Source organism: Delphinapterus leucas, chromosome 5 (assembly GCF_059928025.1).
Source record: "Delphinapterus leucas isolate spDelLeu-1000000601 "Yukka" chromosome 5, BTC_Dleu_Yukka2, whole genome shotgun sequence".
Taxonomy (NCBI): Eukaryota; Metazoa; Chordata; class Mammalia; order Artiodactyla; family Monodontidae; genus Delphinapterus; species Delphinapterus leucas.
The window spans coordinates 117,134,849-117,155,012 of record NC_143133.1 but is presented as its reverse complement, the minus strand read 5'-3'; the positions used below and the strand labels follow the sequence as shown (position 1 = coordinate 117,155,012).

Sequence of the window (20,164 nt, the reverse complement as noted above, 5' to 3'; positions counted from 1 at the left end):
CACTCTTCTTCAAATTTTTATTCTTTTTTTTTCTATGTAAATGTCCATTTCCCTACAGTTTGTTTTTGAAAAATGAATAGCCTTCAAATTTTCTGTGCACTTATCTTCAAAGATGAGTTTTAAAAGCTTGGAATTTCACTGTACATTGCTCAAAGCATATATATTTGTATCTGATTAACCTCATCTAAAATTCTACACTAAGGAGAGGGAAAAAAAAAAAGATAATTCTGAAGAGAAAACCCACACTAGCAGAGAACAAAATCTGAGCTGATTCACACATGTCCACATTTGCTTTCGCTCACACAGGACTTCAAAGTTGAGATTAGCTTTTCAAAATTTAGCTTTATGGTGCCCTAGCTTCATAATGAGCATTCCTTTTGTCTAGGAAAGACTTTCTGCAGCTTTTTCCAATGATGAGGTGAGATTAAAAAGAATGAATAAGATTTTTCCAAACTTCCAGAAAATGTCACACATGAAGAAATGTTTCCAAAACAGCAAATTCTGCAAGGTTCAAAGAATGATTTTCAGGAGGCAGAAAAAATATATAGGATTAATCTCTTTGATTTTTGTATGAACTCCACTGTGAATACTGGCCACATACGCAGTACTCCTATAGAGTTGACCACAACAGAGGTTTAGAAAACAACGATCCTGTTGTTTCAAGATATCTTCTGTGAGTACGGAGGCAGTCTTTCCAGAAATAAAAGAATGACTTCTTTATTTCAATTGTACCACCTTCTCTACAGACCTATATGATTAAGTCACACAGTTGATCTCTGTATGAAGCATCTGGAGTGCTATCAAAAAGATTCCCAAGGTACTTTGGGTTTTTAATATCTGCCGCTACTAAAGCATATCACTGATGTCATGTTTTACTTTGATTCTTTAGTTTTAAAACAATTATCAAGTTAAAAAAAAAGAATAAATTTCAATTCTAAAGGTATTAAAATTAGTAAAAGATTTCATATATGAACCCAAATATGCACTTACCAAGCAAAATATTGCATATTAACACATCATAGTTAACACTTTTCTCTATTTCAAGTTTTTTTAAATAGCGACAAGTTTTTTAGAGCAGTTTAGGGTTCATAGCAAAAGTGAGCGGAAGGTACAAAGATTATTCCCTGACCTGCACATGAGTATCCACCCCCATCATCCGCATCCCCCACCACAGTGGTACATTTGTTACAATCGGTGAACCTATATTGACACCTCATACTCACCCTCAGTCCATAGTTTACCTTAGGGTTCACTCACAGTGTTGCACATTCTCTGAGTCTGGACAAATGTATAATAGCATGTATCCGTCACTATGGTATTAGAGTAGTTTCACTGTCCTAAAAATCCTCTGTGCTCTGCCTCCTCATCCCTCCCTCTTCCTCCCAACCCTTGGCAACTACTGATCTTTTAAATGTCTCCGTAGTTTTGTCTTTTCCAGAATATCACATACTTGGAATCACTTACAGATTGCCTTCTTTCACTTAGTGATATGCATTTAAGGTTCCTCCATGTCTCTTCATGGCTTGATAGCTCATTTCTTTTCAGTGCTGAGTAATATTCTATTGTCTGGATAGACCACAGTTTATTACTTTATCTACTTAAGGACACCTTGGTTGCTTCCAAGTTTTGGCAATTAGAAATAAAGCTGCTATAAACATTTATGTGCAAGTTTTTGTGTGGACATAAGTTTCCAACTTCTTTGGGTAAACACTGAGCAGCTTGATTGCTGGATCATACGGTAAGAGTATGTTTAGTTTTGTAAGAAACTACTGAACTATCTTCCGAAGTGACTGACTGTACCATTGGACACGCCCACCAGCAATGAATGACAGCTGCTGTTGCTCTACATCCTCACCAGCATGTGGAATTGTCAGTGTTCCAAAGTCTGTCCATTCTTATAGATGGTAGTGTTATCTCATTGTTGTTTTAATTTGTATTCCCCTGACGACATACGATGTGGAGTATCTTTCCACATGCTTATTTGCTATCTGTATCTCTTCTCTGGTGAGATGTCTGTTAAATGTTTGATCCATTTTTTAATTGGGTTATCTGTTTTCTTATTGTTGAGTTTTAAGCGTTCTTTACATATTTTGTTTAACAGATGTGTCCCTTGCAAATATTTTCTCCCATCCGTGACTTGTCTTCTCATTCTCTTAACATTGTCTTTGGCAAAGCAGAAGTCTTTAACTTTAATAAAATCCAGCTTATCAATTATTTCTTTCCATTTTAAAGTTTAAACATAAAAATAAGAACTCCAAGAGGTCACAATGAAGTAACTCATGTTGAGTTTCTTCTTTTTTATAACTACTGTGCTACTGTTTCTAATCTACTTTTAAATGCAAGAATATGTAATAAGACAGGGACTAGGGACATGAACTATGCCCAAAACAAGTTTAAACAATTCCAAACTGTTATGAACATACTTTCAAAATGACTGTATGAAGCTAAGTCCCCATGAGCCTGGGGACAACCATATAAAAGTTCTCCAAATTCACTTCCATGTAGAATACAATATTTATTAGAGGGTTAATAATAAAAATATGCTACATTGAAGCCTACACATATGGTATTAAAACTCAAGTACAATTGCACACATGGGTAAAACAGACCAACAAAAGATTCTGGGGGGAGGAATATTTTATCACTGATGTTGCACAAAATTGTCAGAACATACTACTAATAAAAGACAGGCCACCTGTCGTCTACACACAATGCAACCACTTGCTGCCTACACCCAATGCTAACTGCTCCCATAGCCCACTCTGGGTAAGCCACTGCCTGTAGCCATTTTGGAAATGTTTAACTTTGACAGGGAGAAGGATAAAAGAAAGGTGTACTGAGTTGAGCAGTGTTTCCTCAAAATACATGTCATTCAGAAACTCAGAATGTGACCTTATTTGGAAATACGGTCTTTGAACATGCAGTTAGTTAAGTTAAAATGAGGTCATACCAAATTAGGGTGGGCCCTAATCCAGTGGCTAGTATCCTTATAAGAAAAGCAGAGGGACTTCCCTGGTGGTGCAGTGGTTAAGAATCTGCCTGTCAATGCAGCGGACACAGTGCAATCGCTGGTCCGGGAAGATCCCACATGCCACGGAGTAACTAAGCCCATGAGCCACAAATACTGAGCCTGCGCTCTAGAGCCCGCGAGTCACAACTACTGAAGCCCGCGTGCCTAGAGCCCGTGCTCCGCAACAAGAGAAGCCACCATAGTGAGAAGCCCACGCACTACAACAAAGAGTAGCCCCCGCTCGCCGCAACTAGAGAAAGGCCCACGCTCAGCAACGAAGACCCAGTGCAGCCAAATATAAATAAATTAAATTAAATTATCAAAAAGAAGGAATGATTGATTTATTGATCTGAAGGGGTGATAATGAGATACAGCTAATTGAGAAAAAAAAAAGAAAAGAAAAGCAGAGGCACACACAGGGAAAAGGCCATATGACGACAGAGGCAGAGACTGGAGTGATGCATCCACAAGCCAAGAAATGCCAAGGACTAGCAGTAACTACCAGAAGCTAGAGGAGACAAGGAAGGATCCTTCCCTGAAAACTTCAGAAGGAACATGGCCCTACCAAAACCTTGATTTTGGACTTCCAGCCTTCAAAATTGTGAGAAAATAAATTATTTTTATCTTAAGCTACTCATTTGTTATGGCTGTCCTAGGAAACCTGGGAAATACAGAAGGAAACACACTTCACGTCTCTGTGGACCCTCAGTATTGATCAAAAGTACAGAAGTGGTCAGAAATACACACTGATTATTCTGAATTCCATATTTTTTGGCTATGTGCTTTTAAGGTCTTGAGAGAGCCAAGAGTAGCACTTTGAAAGAGGAAGTGGCACTGGGACCTCACTTTGAAAGAGGAAGTGGCACTGGGACCTCTTTCTGCCCTGTGCATATTGCAAAGATGAAACTGGGAACTCAAGAAACAAAGAACAAAGTGAAGTTTTTAAAAAACAAAACAGTAAAGGAAATCTCCGTTATTTTTCTAATTGTAATAGCTAGGGGCAATCTTTTACCTCTTCTGGCTTGGGAACTGTGCAATATAATTTCTGATTGTGGAATACATATGATTACATTTTTTTCTTCCCCTACAGTAATTTAATTGGAGAATCTTGATGCCAGGTCAAATATAAACAGCAACTACCTTCTCTTGCTTTCAGCAAAAAGATTTACCTTATATAGGGAATACTTGGAAGAGTCTTACAAAGTAAGTTGTGCTAAAGTGAAATATCAACTAAGTGATTTCCTAGTTTTCCAAAAAGGTAAACCATAACAGTCATTCCAAAATATTTATTATGCTCTTAACACACATACTACCTAGGCAATTCAATACAATCAATTAGTAGAATACAAATATTCAATTAGAGCAGAAAATGGCCAAAACAGTCATGGGGAAGATTTTTTTTTTTTATTCCATTTACCCAGAGTAGCCTCTCCCACTACCATTTAGACACAAAGCTTTCTTTTGTGTTAAAAAATCAAGTTGGTTTCCTAAACTGATAAAGCCAACGCTCCCACACTCACATTCTAAGGTCCCTCTTGAAATAACTTGCTTGACAGACTTTATAATATCCCAACATTTGCTTTTATTTTTTAATTAATTAATTAATTTGTGTTTTTTTTGTTTTTTTTTTTTTTTGCGGTACGTGGGCCTCTCACTGCTGTGGCCTCTCCCGTTGCGGAGCACAGGCTCAGCGGCCATGGCTCACGGGCCCAGCCGTTCTGCGGCATGTGGGATCCTCCCAGACCGGGGCACGAGCCCGTGTCCCCTGCATCGGCAGGCAGACTCTCAACCACTGCGCCACCAGGGAAGCCCTAATTTATTTGTTTTTGAAGTACTCATTAATTATCTCCCCTCATACTTAAACCATTTGCTCCGAAGCTACTCCTTTTAACAACACCAACAAAAATCTCAGTCATCAAGATATTCTTTCCCGTCCAAAAGAAATAGAGTCAGCATTTTCCCTTCCCCACAGCACCTGCATTCTTTTTATGACCCAGTACATCTCTGCCTGCGTGGGCTGCAACCACAATCTGTAACTTCCCCAAGGCGTTCCGTCGGAGACTGTGCTGTCGTCTTCTGACGTGCCCAGTAAACAAAAGATTAAAACGCATACGTCTAACGTTGATGGAAGACAGGCAAGAAAGATATAAACCTAGCAATATGGATTTCAATGAGATACTTTAAAAATAGAAATATTTTTGCGTAAAGCAAGCCCAGGATAACAATGAAACCATCAGGAAACATGAGCAGTAGAGAGCAGATAGGGAGAGGCCAGTGATGAGGGAAAAATACCCCTCTGATACAGTACCAAGTGTTAGCGAACATGGGAGCGTGCAGAGTAAAGGTGAAATACAAACACTTTGGAAAACAATTTAGCATTCTCTGTAAAAGCTGAACCCATGCCTACCCTATGATCCAGCAATCCCACTCCAGCAGGAACGCTGTTGGGGGCATATGTGCTCCGAGTGTCATACGATAAAGTTCATAGCAGCATTATCCAAGAAAGCCAAAACTGGAAACTACCCAAATTCAACAGCAGAATGTGTAATACAATGAAATAGTACAAAGCAACGTAAGTAAACAAACTACAGCTACACACCACAACATATCTAAATGTCACAAATATAATGTTGAGCCAAATTAGCCAGTCATAAAAGAATATAAACTATGTGGTTCTATGTACATAAAATTTAAAAACAGGCAAAAATAGAATATAGTGTTATAAGTCAGGACAGTGGATCTACGGGAAGGAAAGGGGGCAATGATTGGGGAAGCTCGCACAGAGTGGGGAAGCTCTGAGGTGCTAGTAATGCTCCTGTTTCTGGATCAGGATGACAGTCACGTGAGTGTTCATTTTCTGATCATTCGTTAAGTGTTCCATTTATGTTCTGGTTTTTTTCTCTTGTGTGTTATACTACACAATAAATAAAAAAGAAATCCCAGTCTGACACATTCCCACCAAATAAAGGCTGGAAAGAAATCAAACTGAGAGAAAACAGGCAATGACGGCACATAGCAGTCGAATTTCTTGCTTGCTGAAACACTGGCAGCTCTGAAAACATTAAGAAATTCGGGACTGCCAAGAAACTGAATTCCCTGGAAGACCTACCCTGGATGGAAACAAAGGTGATTTAGGTATCAGCTCTCTTACCAAATTTGGCAATAACCTATACTTTTAATCTAAATTTCAAAAGCAAACATTGATTCCTGAAACTTGCAAAACAGCTCAAATTTTTAAAGCATCCTGGTTTCCTCTTTTGAGCAATCATGGAAGTGCAGGGAGGCACAAGAGATCATTCAATCCAACCTCTACCATCCCAGTCAAGTGGACAAATAGACAAACACTCTTTAGAGTTCCCACTGCAAATGAATTCTGAGATGTTCCTCAGTTACCTGTTCTGGAATAAACAACCTTGACTAGGGCATAGCCTCTCCTGAGAGTAACCCTGATCTTATATGCTCCACTACAAGCTCTCATCCTGCCCCACACCTAAATGAAAAAATACCATAGGGCTTCCCTGGTGGCGCAGTGGTTGAGAGTCCGCCTGCCGATGCAGGGGACACGGGTTCATGCCCCGGTCCGGGAGGATCTCACATGCCGCAGAACGGCTGGGCCCGTGAGCCATGGCCGCTGAGCCTGCGTGTCCGGAGCCTGTGCTCCGCAACGGGAGAGGCCACAACAGTTAGAGGCCCGCATACCGCAAAAAAAAAAACACAGTAGGAGAATATTTATAAATAAAATAATGTGCAAAGTCTGGTCCATTAAAAAATATAAATATACACATACCAGAAGCTTCTGAATGAATATAACTATTACTACTAATTATCTCTGAGTGGTGGGGTTGCAGAAGTTTTGTTGGTTTCTTCTTTTCCTACAAAGATCTGTATTGCTATTTTAACAAGAAATATACTTTTTTTCACAAAATATCTTAAAGTATTTGCTTACCTTAGCTGATTTTTCAAAACTTAAGCCTCCATCCAGCTTAAAAAGAACTGTCATGTTGTACCCAGTCTGGTTTCCATGTCCATGAGGCCACCAAGTTTCTATAGTAACACTCTTTTAAAAAATAATATGTCAGTCTAAGTAATCTGTGGCATATTTTCAGCAAAATAATATAGTAATTCAGAGCATCACATCAATTTCTCATAGACAAGCACAGAGCAATATAAATCTCTCTCCTTGTATTATGCCAAATTATTTAAAAATGAACATGCTAGGAGTTTAGCATGGATCAATATACCAGAAGGGAAGGGAAATAACAAAATAACATGGGCATTCAGAAAAACAGCTCTTCCCATTGCAACACTCAGCTAACATGTATTCTACATTCTTAACATTTAGAATTGGACTTTGAGGTTAACTCTTCTTTCAAGCCCAGAACTAGAAAAGCGTTTTGAGTTCTTACTTTATCTGGACAGTTACTGAATGCTGATTTGCTCTATCCTTTTCAGCTCACAATTGTCAATTAGAGGAATAAGAAAAGGTAAAATCCAGTTCACTTCTACTTACGAAAGATCGTAAGTTTAGAATTAGAATTCTGTATGTAGAATAAGTACCAATATTCAAAATAGTTTACAAATACCAAAAATAATCACAGCATTGAAGTATGATGCTTAGAATGTATTTTGGATTTAGGATACTCCAAATACTGCAAAAAAATTAAAATATAACACACCTGACTTTTTGAGAGGAGAGGATGCCAAATTAATCATGTAACCTCCGTTTTCTTAATCTTAAAATTTGGGAAAATCATTCCTTAGCTTGCACACACACAAAATATATAACCGATTAAAAGTAAAGAAAAAAATGGAAAAAGTACACTTTTCTTTAATACTCAGGTCCTTTTTTCTAAGCATTTCTTTTGAACAACACTGCTTTTCATCTTAGTGCTTCTCGGGAAGTACCATCATTCACCTTGTCAATTTTCACAAAGAGTTTAACAATCCTTTCCCCATGATGAAGTTCAATGCTGTTTGTCTGTTGTATTTTTAATTCAGGGATGGCTATAATCGCTTGACCCAAAACTGGCTTTGAACTGATAACATCAAAAGAAGACTCTATTTCAAGATTCCACTCCTGGATATTATTATCTAAGGTATAAAGAGAAAAAGAAAAAATACATATATATTATGTAGGATTCACTGAAAAAAAGGCCAAAGCAGCTTCTAAACTATAAGTGCTCCACAAATGCAATCCTGATCAAAAGTTCAGTGAAAATTCTCTTTTAATGTTTAGAGTTTAATCCTTAATTCTGAAGAAGAATAACCAAAATTATATTTTTATATATACTTCTACTCTAAAAATGTTACAATCATAAGTCACAAAAACTTTATAAATATGGCACAAATAGAAAATTACAAATGAAAAGATAACATAAATCTTCCAAGATTTATCAGTCTTGATTTATCAAACATACTTGCTTGTTCCTTTTTATAAAGTAAAAATACTGAAGGTTTTTAAGCCATATAATAAGTTATAAACTTAGGTGTATTAGAATTAATCCAATGTGGAAAAAATAAAGATGCATTTTAAATGTAATTATTTATCCAATAAATGTGTACTGAGAACCATCTAAGTGCCATGTTCTTTGCTAAGTGATGGGACTTAAACAGTCACCAGGGTAAATAAACACGGCCCCTGCCCTCATGAGCTAAGGGCCTAATGGGATGTGGACAAGTACAAACGTGTGATAATACTAGGATGGAGAATTAAAGGTTGTTTAGAAAAATATTCATATTCCCTTTACCGCATTTTTATTGTTCTTAAACAGAAGCACACACTCCAATCTGATCCAAAGCTGTTTATTTTCTAAAACATCCCTAAATCTTTGACAGCTACCTCACCTTTAACTCGAAATCATATTCCCTCTGGTTTCCCTTACTATCTCTTATTTCAAGAAATAATAATAGATAACATTTACCAAGATCTTACTATGAGCCAGGCATTGTTTTATGCTCTCAACAAGTATTAACTTATTTAAGCATCACACCATTGCTATAAGGTAAATTCCACTACTATCATCATTTTATAAATGAGAAAACTGAGACAGAGAAATTAAGTAACTTGCCCAAGATCACACAGCTAGTAAGTGGCAGATGTGAACCAAGACAGTCTAAAACTAGAGACCTCTAAAACATTTAACCTCTAAATTCTGCCAACTCAATCCAAATAATTTCCCCCAAACCACATCTTAGTGGTGCTCAGGAGTTTTACAGTGGGGAGAGGATCTTATTATATAGGAGAACATTTAATGATGTCAAGCTATGCTAGACATCAAATATGTCCTTTGGCTGAGTCTTTGACCAAAACAGCACAGATTCACAAAACTGGTGAACTAGAAGTATGCTGACAGATCACCTGGTCTACTTTCCGATGTGTTTGATTCCCTCTAGACCACAGGCTAGCAAACTATGGTCCTTGGGCCAAATCTGGACCACCTCCTATTTTTATAAATAAAATTTTATTGGAACACAGCTGCTATGGACTGAATTGTATCATTCCCCCCAAAATTCATATGTTGAAGCCCTAACCCCTAATGTGATTCCATCTGGAGAAAGGGTTTTTTTAGGAGGTAATTAGGTTAAATGAGTTCATAAGGGTGGGGTCCTATTCTGATAGGACAGTAGTCTTATAAGAAGAGGAAGAGATCCATTTCTTTCTTTCTCTCTCTCTCCCCGCACACCCCCTCAGCCCCCAACCATGCGAGAACACAACTAGAAAGCTGGCCATCTACAAGCCAGGAAGCAGGCCCTCAACACAAAGCAAATCAGCCGGCACCTTCATCTTGGACTTCCCAGCTTCCAGCACTGTAAGAAGTCAATTTCTGTGGCTGAAGCCAACCAGTCTTTGGTATTTCATCATGGCAGCCCAGCAGGCCAGACAGCAGCCATGCCCACATTTTACGTATTGTCTTTGGTCGCCTTCATGCTACAAAGGCAGAGTTGCGTAACTGCAACAAAGGCCATATGGCCCAAAAAGCGAAAATGCTCACTAGCTGACCCTTTACAGAAAAAGTTTGCTGATCTCTACCCTAATATATTTCCCCTGAAAGGCCATTCTAATCTGTCTTTAATACCTATAATATAATGACAAAAACCTCTGCCTCCCTTTCTGCTAGCCTTCACTATTGGAAAGTCGTCCTCTACACTGATGTGAAATCCACTTTTCTCTCATTTCCATCTAGAGATGCCCTCTAGGCCTCTCCTACCAACCAATAACCACCAAGTTCAAGCACGCTCCCTGGGACTTCCCTGGTGGTCCAGTGGTTAAGATTCCGCCTTCCAGTGCAGGTGGCACAGGTTTGATCCCTGGTCAGGGAACTAAGATCCCACATGCCGTGCAGTGTAGCCAAAAATTTTTTTTTAAAGGCAGGCTCCTTGGCCGTTTCCTATCACTTCTTCAGCAGAGAATCAGCTGCTTGTAAGGGCCTCCAGAAGGAAGACAAACAGAGTAATTCCCAAAGGTTACCGGCAAAATTGTCCAGTTTCTATTGCTTCTAACATGGAAGGTTCTAAAGTAAATCGGCACCCCTCTGGAGCTCATCCTGTTAACTCCCTCGGGTGCCACTAAATGAAAAAACTAAAGCTGAGGAATTAAAAACCCAACATGAAGATTTACAAGCCTATCGTGTCATTACCAAATACCCTACAACAACATATTTTGCACTTTTCTTCTTCCAAATGAAGTACAATGCTTCCTTCCAGGAGGAGAATTCCATGGAGAATTTCAGTAGTTTAGGTTCACAGAGCATACTGAGAGTCTTAAATAATAATTTTCCTGGTATTATCTGGTCACTTCTTTTCACTGGCTAATTTTAAAATGTATAATCTTATTTCTAGTTAAGGAGAGCTCCCCCTTATGAATCAAGACCCATTCCTAGAATGCAGCTTCCCAGTATATCTCTTCCAGCACTAACAAGTTATCCTTTCCTAAAGAATACCTATCACCCCCAGCTCTCGTGAAGTGGAATGCAAGATCATTTCAAAAATGGACAAAGTACCGGGGATGGGATAAGAAAGAAGAAAGTTTACTAAATGACTTAAAATCCCCTCCCAGGTCTCCCTCTCAATGACACCAAGTTTTGCATCCTTCCTCACCCTGACTAATCAACCCTGGGCCCAAACAGGACAGGAACTCCTTATCAAAACAGGGTGGAGAGCAAGCTGATGAGCTCTCTCTACAACTTGAGGCCTTCCCTGGCCTGGAGCCTCAGCGATGTCCTAGCTGATGCCCTGCTCCCTGCAGAAGACACTACAGTCTATAGTTTGTTCCATTTAACCTCAACCAGGTGGGCAACCCAGGGCATGGTAGAGAATGTGGTTCTGGCCATTGACTCATTTTCAGATTCTTCCAAAGCTGATTCAGTGAGGTTTCTTCAAAAACAAACAAACAAATCATCATGAGTTTGACTCGGATGGGAATTTGTAGGAAGGGTAACCAGCCTCACAGTCCAGATGAACGTGTGCTGCTTCTTCATGCAAACAATCTTCAGGACAAACTCCAATTTGTGTAGATGTGGCCAATACATTTAACCTTTTCTTCTGTTTTAAATTTATTTGGCTGTGTCGGGTCTTTGTTGCGGCACACGGGATCTTCGTCACAGTGTGCGGGATCTTTTGTTGTGGCATGCGGGGTTCTCTCTAGTTGTGGCATGCAGGCTCTACAGCACGTGGGCTCCGTAGTTGCAGCACAGGGGCTTAGTTGCCCCGTGGCATGTGGGATCCCTACTAGGGATCAAACCCACGTCCCCTGCATTGGAAGGTGGATTCTTAACCACTGGACCACCAGGGAAGTCCCAGTACATTAACTTTTAAAACCTTCTAAAATGTGCCAGCTCCTTTTATAGTCCCATATAGTCCACTTCTTTGTCAAGATGTGGTCAGGATAAAAATTTTAAAAAAACAAAAAACAGCTTTATTCGGTTGTCTAAGAGAAAAAAAAAAAAACGTATAGGAAGACATGGAGGTAGAAAAATAAGAAGACGGATGAATTACATTAATTCAAGTGTGTCCATAACTACAGAAAGAGTTACTCTCAAACTACACCTTAAGCCTTGCTTTAACTGATTGTAATTAAGCCTCAAATATCAGTACCTTCATTTAATCATATATCTAGCTTCAAAAAAAACTGGTTCTTCCACACTTACACCCTCACTAGGCTGTAATGAGTGCTGTAATTTACAAACACCAGGAAAGAACTGTGGAATGTTAGAGGCAAAAGAAACTAGGCCATCTCCTAGTTACTTTTAGTTGTGGTATTTGAGGCCCTTGACTGCAGAACTAGCTCAAAGCTCCCGAGCCAGTGGACAGGGCAAGGGCCCAGGTTTCCTAACTCCAGGGCTCTCTACCTTCCACGCATCTCCCACAGAGGCGCCTATCAAAAAGAAAGACACTAGCAGGCGCACAGAGATTGAAATTTGCATATGAATAATGAGGAAGACCAAAAGCAAAGGTGCTTTTTGTCCTTCAGAATCCTAAGTCCTAATAGCAAATACGTATAATGTGAAACAAAGCATTTGAAGGGACTGTAACCATAAAATATTAGTCTCTTAATATGAGTGTCTTTCTAAAAAAGAAAAAACACTGAAATCTACAAACATAAAGAATGTGTCTGACCTTCCACTAAATGCATAATTACATGGTGCCACAGCTCCTCCATTTGTCAAAACACTATCTTTGTAACCTAAACTACCTGACAAAGGCATGACAACAGTTATGTGAGCATTTCTGCCAAACAGTGGAAATATATTTCTTGAATAATTACTGTCTGTGAAACCTGACAGGCACTATAAATTATACCCCAATCGCAAAGAGCAAAGATGTTGAATCTACTTAAAGAAACAAAATATACCCGAAGGTCACAGTTAAGAATACAGGATGGGGCTTCCCTGGTGGCGCAGTGGTTGAGAGTCCGCCTGCCGATGCAGGGGACATGGGTTCGTGCCCCGGTCTGGGAAGATCCCACATGCCGCGGAGCGGCTGGGCCCGTGAGCTATGGCCGCTGAGCCTGCGCGTCCGGAGCACAGGCTCCGCAACGGGAGAGGCCGCGGCAGTGAGAGGCCCGCGTACCGCAAAAAGAAAGAAAGAAAAAAAAAAAAAATACAGGATGGCATTTGGAAGGGCTAAGAACCAGCAGGGCCATGGAAGCACACTCAGGTCAGCATGGGATGGATCTGCAAACGTTGGTGGACTGCTCATGTAAGATGTAAAAGATGCTTCCTCTCACTGGGGGGCAAGCTATTCAAACATGGCTGCCCTGATTAGCCCTACTGAGCTCCTCCCAGCTCCTCCTCCTACCTGCTCGCTTCATCTTGCATCTTTCATAGGCGATGCAAAGCTGCAATGAAGAGATAGCCTTGTGCATCTGAAGGAACAGCAATGACAACGAGCCACAGAATGCTGAAATTCAAACATAGGATACATCCCCATGCTTCTGCCAGAATTAGAGGACAGGCTACAGTAGCTGCTTTTCAAAGAGCTAACAGCTTGCATTAGCCAGAAAAGCAGGCTTATAGTTAGTTACAACAGCTGTTTTCCCCTTCTTTCTCAAGCAGCAAGATCTCCTTGCCTATTCAGCAGGACAAATTCCTCAAAGATGAAATCAAAACAAAACAGACACAAAGCAAAATCCCACCACCACCCCCCCACCAAACAACATAAATTGATAAGTTCTAGAGAAAAAAAAAATCGACTTACACAACAAGGCAGCTACTCAGAGATTATTCAAGCAACCTACCTACCCATAAATATATTTTCAAGGGTGAATACCATCATTTTATGGGTAATGAAAAAGTGATTCAAAATGAATGTAAGAAAAAAGTGAATGCATGCTTGCATTCAAAAAGGAATGCAATAAACAAGGCACTAAGCAAGACTGACAAATCTTTGCTACGTTGTAATATTATATTCTCTATATTAAGCTGTAAGCAAAGGGCAGCAATGACCTTCAATAAAGGCCACTGTTGGGCAGGCTAGGGTCTAGCTAGGAGGTAGGCCCACTCTTCCAACTCAAAGGCTATGTCTTCAAGAATGAAGAGACGGGGTGCTTTAGGCTAAGGCAGCAAGTAAATGTGGATACGGTCGGGAAGGCAGCATCTCCGAGGAACGGAATTGCCCAAGCACAGGTCAAAGATCCACAGCTCACCTCAGCTCAACAGGAAGATTTACATGTTGAAGAACATCTCTATTTTATTTCTTTCTAACTGCGGTAACAGAAGATTAAACAATGCAGTGTTTCATCAGAACATACTTATTATATATTTGGACTTAATATGTCTATGTAACCTTAAGAAAAGTTCATAAAACTAGACAACCATCCCTCCCTAACAAATTTTAGGGCCTAATATGAACAATTTACATCAGATTACAAATATGAAAGACTTAGCACGGAGATGATCAATAAATGAATATATGTCTCTCTCTCTCACACACACACATACAGACATTCAAATAAATATTTTCTAATGACGTTTTAGAGAAAGTCACATCAATAAGTTGGTATCTCTCAAAACCCAGATAAATGGCAAGAGCCTAAGAGATAATGAGAGTAACTCTTGTTTCCCTTTGACCTCAGTATTTTTTCCAAATATAAATTTGCTTTTATTACCTTAAATATTAAGAATATGTGAAAATCATTTAGGAAGCTGAGGTTAGGGCAAAATCAAACAAATGACCAAAGGATATTCAAAAGCACAAAAGTTTAGAAACCACTATGCTAAGGATTAAGAAGGCAGAAAAGAAAAAATATATACATAAAGCGAATTAATTCACAAAAATTTCAAGCTAGTTTTTAAAAGTCTAACAGCCTTTTTTCTGTTATATTTTATACAATTAAACTGGGGAACTATGGTTGGTCATTTGGTCTTTAGGGTTAAACTCACTAATTTTAAATTAAGAAATAAATTCAACATTTGGAAAAGCAAAAAGGTTATTTTCTTCTAGCCTCAATAGGCAGAAAGCAGAAAGTGCCACAAAGTCAAAGTAGTTTAGCCTTTCATAATAAGCTGGCTGAAATTACTAGGTACTAGATTAGTTTAACTGCTTTCTTCCCTTATTATAGAGACAATATAGGCTCAATATAAAAATCTAGAAGAATAAAACACAAACTATCTGTAGTACTATTATACAGAGATTAGCCACTGCTTGCATTAGTTTTGACTAACCTCATTTCACACTTAAATCTTAAAAATGAATACAGTATTTGATTTAAAATAAAAATTACATGTATCTACTTTTGATTATGAACTAATCCTTTTAAAAAATGTTTAGTAACTCTCAATGCCTGCCTCAAACTGTGTACCAAATAAATGCAAAAAGTATCCAGAATATATTAGTTTATTCTCTATTATTTTCAACTTCTAAGTTTCTATTGATTTCAGTAATGATTGCTATCTTCCAAATACAAACTGAAAAAAAAAAATTCTGAAAAAATCCTAAAGGAAGTTCCTCTCCTAATGCTTTCATAAGTTTATGCTTCAATTTTCTCTATTACATCAAGTAACCACACTGAAATCTATAAAATTAATCAAAAATATAAGAATTACTGCTTAATATGCACAGGACACATCTTCTGAACAGGAAAGATATTTTTCCCTATGTTAAGTACAAAATATATTGTAGCCATAGAACATCAAAAATGTGGTTGATATGGATAACTGATTATACCGAGTCTAAATGAAATTTTAAGCATCACTTAAATTGATTGAATTCAAATAAAATTCACTCAGTCACTAATGGTGAATAAACTGAACCCTAATGACTCATAATCAGGAAGAAATGTTTAGCTTCATATTCAAAATTTTAAATTAAACTAGAGCAGTGTTATTCAAATTTTTTCAGATATCAGGATACCTGGAACTCATAGCACTTTTTGCTAACCACCTAAAACACTGATTAAACTTCAAAACTATTAAATAAATAACTTTTGGCAAAATCAGACCCCTTCTTACAGTAGGTTTTATTATATACACCTGAGAAAAATTATGGGTGGGGATGGGGGGGAGTGAACCATTATGTATTTGATTTCATAGCAAGGCTCAATTCGGGTGGAGCCTCTGAAGAAAAGTTTGAGAAACACTAAACTAGAAAGCTCTAAACAGCCACATTTATATGTGCAATTTACATTAGATCTTCCAATGCCTTTTAAGCATTTAAAAATGCCAGCAGCGGACTTCCCTGGTGGCGCAGTGGTTGAGAATCTGCCTGCCAATGCAGGGGACACAGGTTCGAGCCCTGGTCTGGGAAGATCCCACATGCCGCGGAGCAACTAGGCCCGTGAGCCACAACTACTGAGCCTGCGCGTCTGGTGCCTGTGCTCCGCAACAAGAGAGGCCGCAATAGTGAGAGGCCTGCGCACCGCGATGAAGAGTGGCCCCTGCTTGCCGCAGCTAGAGAAAGCCCTCGCACAGAAACGAAGACCCAACACAGCCAAAAATAAATAAATAAATTTATAAAAAAAAAAAATGCCAGCAGCACCTAATAACTTCCTCAATTATCAACCGTCTCTGATATGCTTTTGTCTTCTGCCTTTAGAAAACACAGATCTGGCTCCATCGAAGAGCAATCTAGGGTCACCAGGGCCCTAAAGACAACAGAGCTCTTGTATGGACACACCACATACTTGCTTACAGACTTCATCTAGTTAGGCCTGCACGGATCTGGACTGAGCATCATGAGTTATCATTTAAAATCCCATTTGCCTCCACCTTCACCCTGATTTCCCTAACTTCTCAAATCCTTTGATCTCTGGTTTTCTGAACTACTGGGGCTGCCATCCCAAAGACTATGACACAATTTAGTTTGGCTTGATAATTGTTTATATCTCCCCTCCCCACCTCAACCAACTTGCAGGGATAAGTAAACACGTTATACTTCTTTTCTATGCCAAATACACACAGTACTGGGCAAAGAACTCAACAAATATTTGACCAGTTTTTAACCAATTCATTGACATCTGTGAGATTTCTGAGGTTTTCTTTAATGCTACTTTCAACTGAAAAAGTAGTATTCTTTACCTTATAAGAGCTTCTTTAATGCCTTGTCTGTCTTCCAGTTTATGTTCAACTCTTAACAAGGCTGGTATGTCATGGCCTTCAGAGGAGAAAATGTGCAGTGACAGAAAGTCAGCCCAATGATTTAAGCAAACCAAGAACTCAGCACCATGGAGTTTTGAAAGTGACTACAGGGGCAGCAAAAAGGAGTGCAAGCCAGCAGCCCAAATTCTTTTAAGAAACAGCTTGGGAGAACAGAGCTTCCTTCCTTCCCTCCCTCCCTCTTTCCTTTCTTCTCTTTCTTTCTTTCCTCCTCTCATTTTTTATTTTTCAGAATATGTTAAAATGTAGGTACCCACCTACTTAACTGCTTTATACAGTAAATTTTCATGACAGGGACTTCCTTGGTGGCGCAGTGGTTAAGAATCCGCCTGCCAATGCAGGGGACACAGGTTCATGCCCTGGTCCAGGGAGATCCCACATGCCGCGGAGCAACTAAGCCTGTGCGCCACAACTACGGAAGCCTGCGCGCCTAGAGCCCGTGCTCCGCAACAAGAGAAGCCACGGCAATGAGAAGCCAGTGCACCACAACATAGAGCAGCCCCCGCTCGCCACAACTAGAGAAAGCCCGTGCGCAGCAACAAAGACCCAACACAGCCAAAAATAAATAAATTAATTTTTAAAAAATTTTCATGACAAATTAGTTTGTACATATTTTTCACTTTTCTAAATTTAATGTGCCATAAATTTTTTTTTTAAATAAGTCTCTGAAAAGTACAGTTGTCCCTCAGTATCCACAGCAGATTGCTTCCAGGACCTGCTGGAGATACCAAAATCCACTGATGCTCCAAGTCAGCCCTCCACATCCACAGTTCTGAATCGATGGATTCGACAGACCTCGGATCATGTAGTACTGGAGTATTTGTTGAAAACAATCCACACATAAGTGGACCCGCACAGTTCAAACCCATGTTGTTCAAGGGCCAACTATATATATATTCAAATTATAAACCCAATTTTTATAACATAGAGGAGGCTCAAAAAAGAAAAACAAGAAATCACAGCTCTTAGCTTACCATATATGGGGGTAAATGTGAAGTAGTTCAGATGACAAATATTATAGGCTTCAATTCTAACATCTTTCCAGATGCCCTGGGTAGGAAAGGAAGGCCCCCAGTCCCAACTAAAGGAACACTGTGCCTGCAATTTTAAGGGAAAAAAAGAAGATCGATTCTAATTACCATGAAACTTAAACATTATGAAAACCTTTTTCTTTTAAAATATTATGTACATGTGTACTAGTTTGCTAGGGCTGCCGTAACAAAATACCACAAACTGGGTGACTTAAACAATAGAAATTAACTTTCGCATAGCTCTGGAGGCTGGGAAGTCCAAGATCAAGGTGTTGGCAGGTTTGGTTTCCTGGGCTTACAGATGGCCACCTTCTCACTGTGCCCTCACATAGCCTTTTGTATACACACACACACACACACACACACACACACACACACACACATATGCCCCTAGTGTCTCCCTCTGTTGTCCAAATTTCCGCTTCTTGTAAGAGTATCAACCATACTGGATCAGCAGTAATCCTAACAGTCTCATTTAACTGAATCACCTCTTTAAAGACCTCATCTCCAAATAGAGTGATATTTTGACCTTACTGAGGGTTAGGACTTTAATATACAAATTTGGGGGGCACAGAATTAAGTCCATAATAGCGTGTGTGTGTCCCATATACAGCATCTAAAATGACCCAAAATGATCCTCTCCTGGTATTCAGGTCCTTGTGTAATCCCCTCCCCTTGAGTACAGATTAGACCTAATGAATCACTTCTAACCAACAGAATACAACAGCAGTGAGAGCACGTCCAAAATTAGGTTATAAAAGAGTGCACCTTCTGTTTTGGGTGCTCTGTCAGCTCTCTCTTGGCCAAGGGGGAAGTCAGCTGCCATGCTGTAAGGCAGCTCTGTAGAGAGGCCCACATGAGTGAGCCTGGAAGCCCATCTGAGGCCTGCCAACAACCACATGGGTGAGCTGAGGTAGGCCTCATCCAGGCTTAAGGTGACTGCAGCCCTGGTCCACAGCTTGCCAGTAACCTCATGAGTGACCTTGAGCCAGAGGTACCCAGCTAAGCCACACCTGCATTCCTGACTGACAGAAACTGTGATAATAAATGTTGTTTTAAGCTGATAAGTTTTGGTATAATTGTTACACAGCAATAGATAACTAAAAAAATAATCTATCAACCTAGGAAACATAGTTAAATTTGGCAGAAATGTTCTAAGACCATAAAATCTAATTATGTACATTTATTCTTCAAAAGCATATTACACTGAAGCAACACAATAGTCGCTCTTTAAATTTCTCCCAAATATCTCTGCACCCACTATCATATTTAAATGTAATAACTATAAAGAATGAAGAAACATATTGAAAGATAAATATACAACAGTTTAAGAAACTCTAACTAGAGTTTCTTGCCAACTCCTATTTCCTCCAGTATGAATTCAGATATCCCGGTTTCTGAACTTACAGCCCAAAACCAATCAGTTCAACCGGGGCACAGTTGCAGAAGGCTAGTAATAAGAATCACTCATAAACATGAACCCTACAGTCTGGTGAAAAGTTTGATAAACCCAGGTGGTTTTTTAAAAAAATTGTAAAGGGGGAATTCCCTGGCAGTTCACTGGTTAGGACTCCGCGCTTCCACTGCAGGGGGCATGGGTTCAATCCCTGGTCAGGGAATTAAGATCCCTGCAAGCATCGTGGCACAGTCAAAAAAAAAAAAAAAAAAATTGTAAAGGTACATTATCAGTCACCTATCTTTCTTCTTTTTCCAACGTTATCTAAGTTCTGAAGCACTCCTCAAGAAGGAAACCTAGAAAGACAAGCTCTCTACAAAAATTCTGGTAACTTTTGGTTCTTATTTCTTTTTTTTTTTTTTTTTTTTTGCGGTACGCGGGCCTCTCACCGTTGTGGCCTCTCCCGCTGCGGAGCACAGGCTCCAGACGCACAGGCTCAGCGGCCATGGCTCACGGGCCCAGCCTCTCCACGGCATGTGGGATCCTCCCAGACCAGGGCACGAACCCGTGTCCCCTGCATCGGCAGGCGGACCCTCAAGCACTGCACCACCAGGGAAGCCCCGGTTCTTATTTCTAA

General features: G+C 39.5%; 1 protein-coding gene across 12 annotated transcripts in view; it reads right to left on the bottom strand.

The window, feature by feature from the left end:
• The window catches only part of MANBA (mannosidase beta), a 168,827-nt gene that overhangs the window by 132,726 nt on the left and 15,937 nt on the right, over window positions 1–20,164 (bottom strand). For all 12 annotated transcript variants that reach the window (XR_004023015.2, XR_016393401.1, XR_016393400.1 and 9 more), the window contains exons 5-7: window positions 18,075–18,198; window positions 7,926–8,101; window positions 6,957–7,067 (exon numbers count right to left, since the gene is read on the bottom strand). Coding sequence is in view for 7 of the 12 variants with exons in the window: in XM_089912441.1 (XP_089768567.1) it covers window positions 6,957–7,067; window positions 7,926–8,101; window positions 18,075–18,198 (411 nt within the window). In the remaining 5 variants the exon portion in view is untranslated. The remainder of the gene's footprint in view (window positions 1–6,956; window positions 7,068–7,925; window positions 8,102–18,074; window positions 18,199–20,164) is intronic.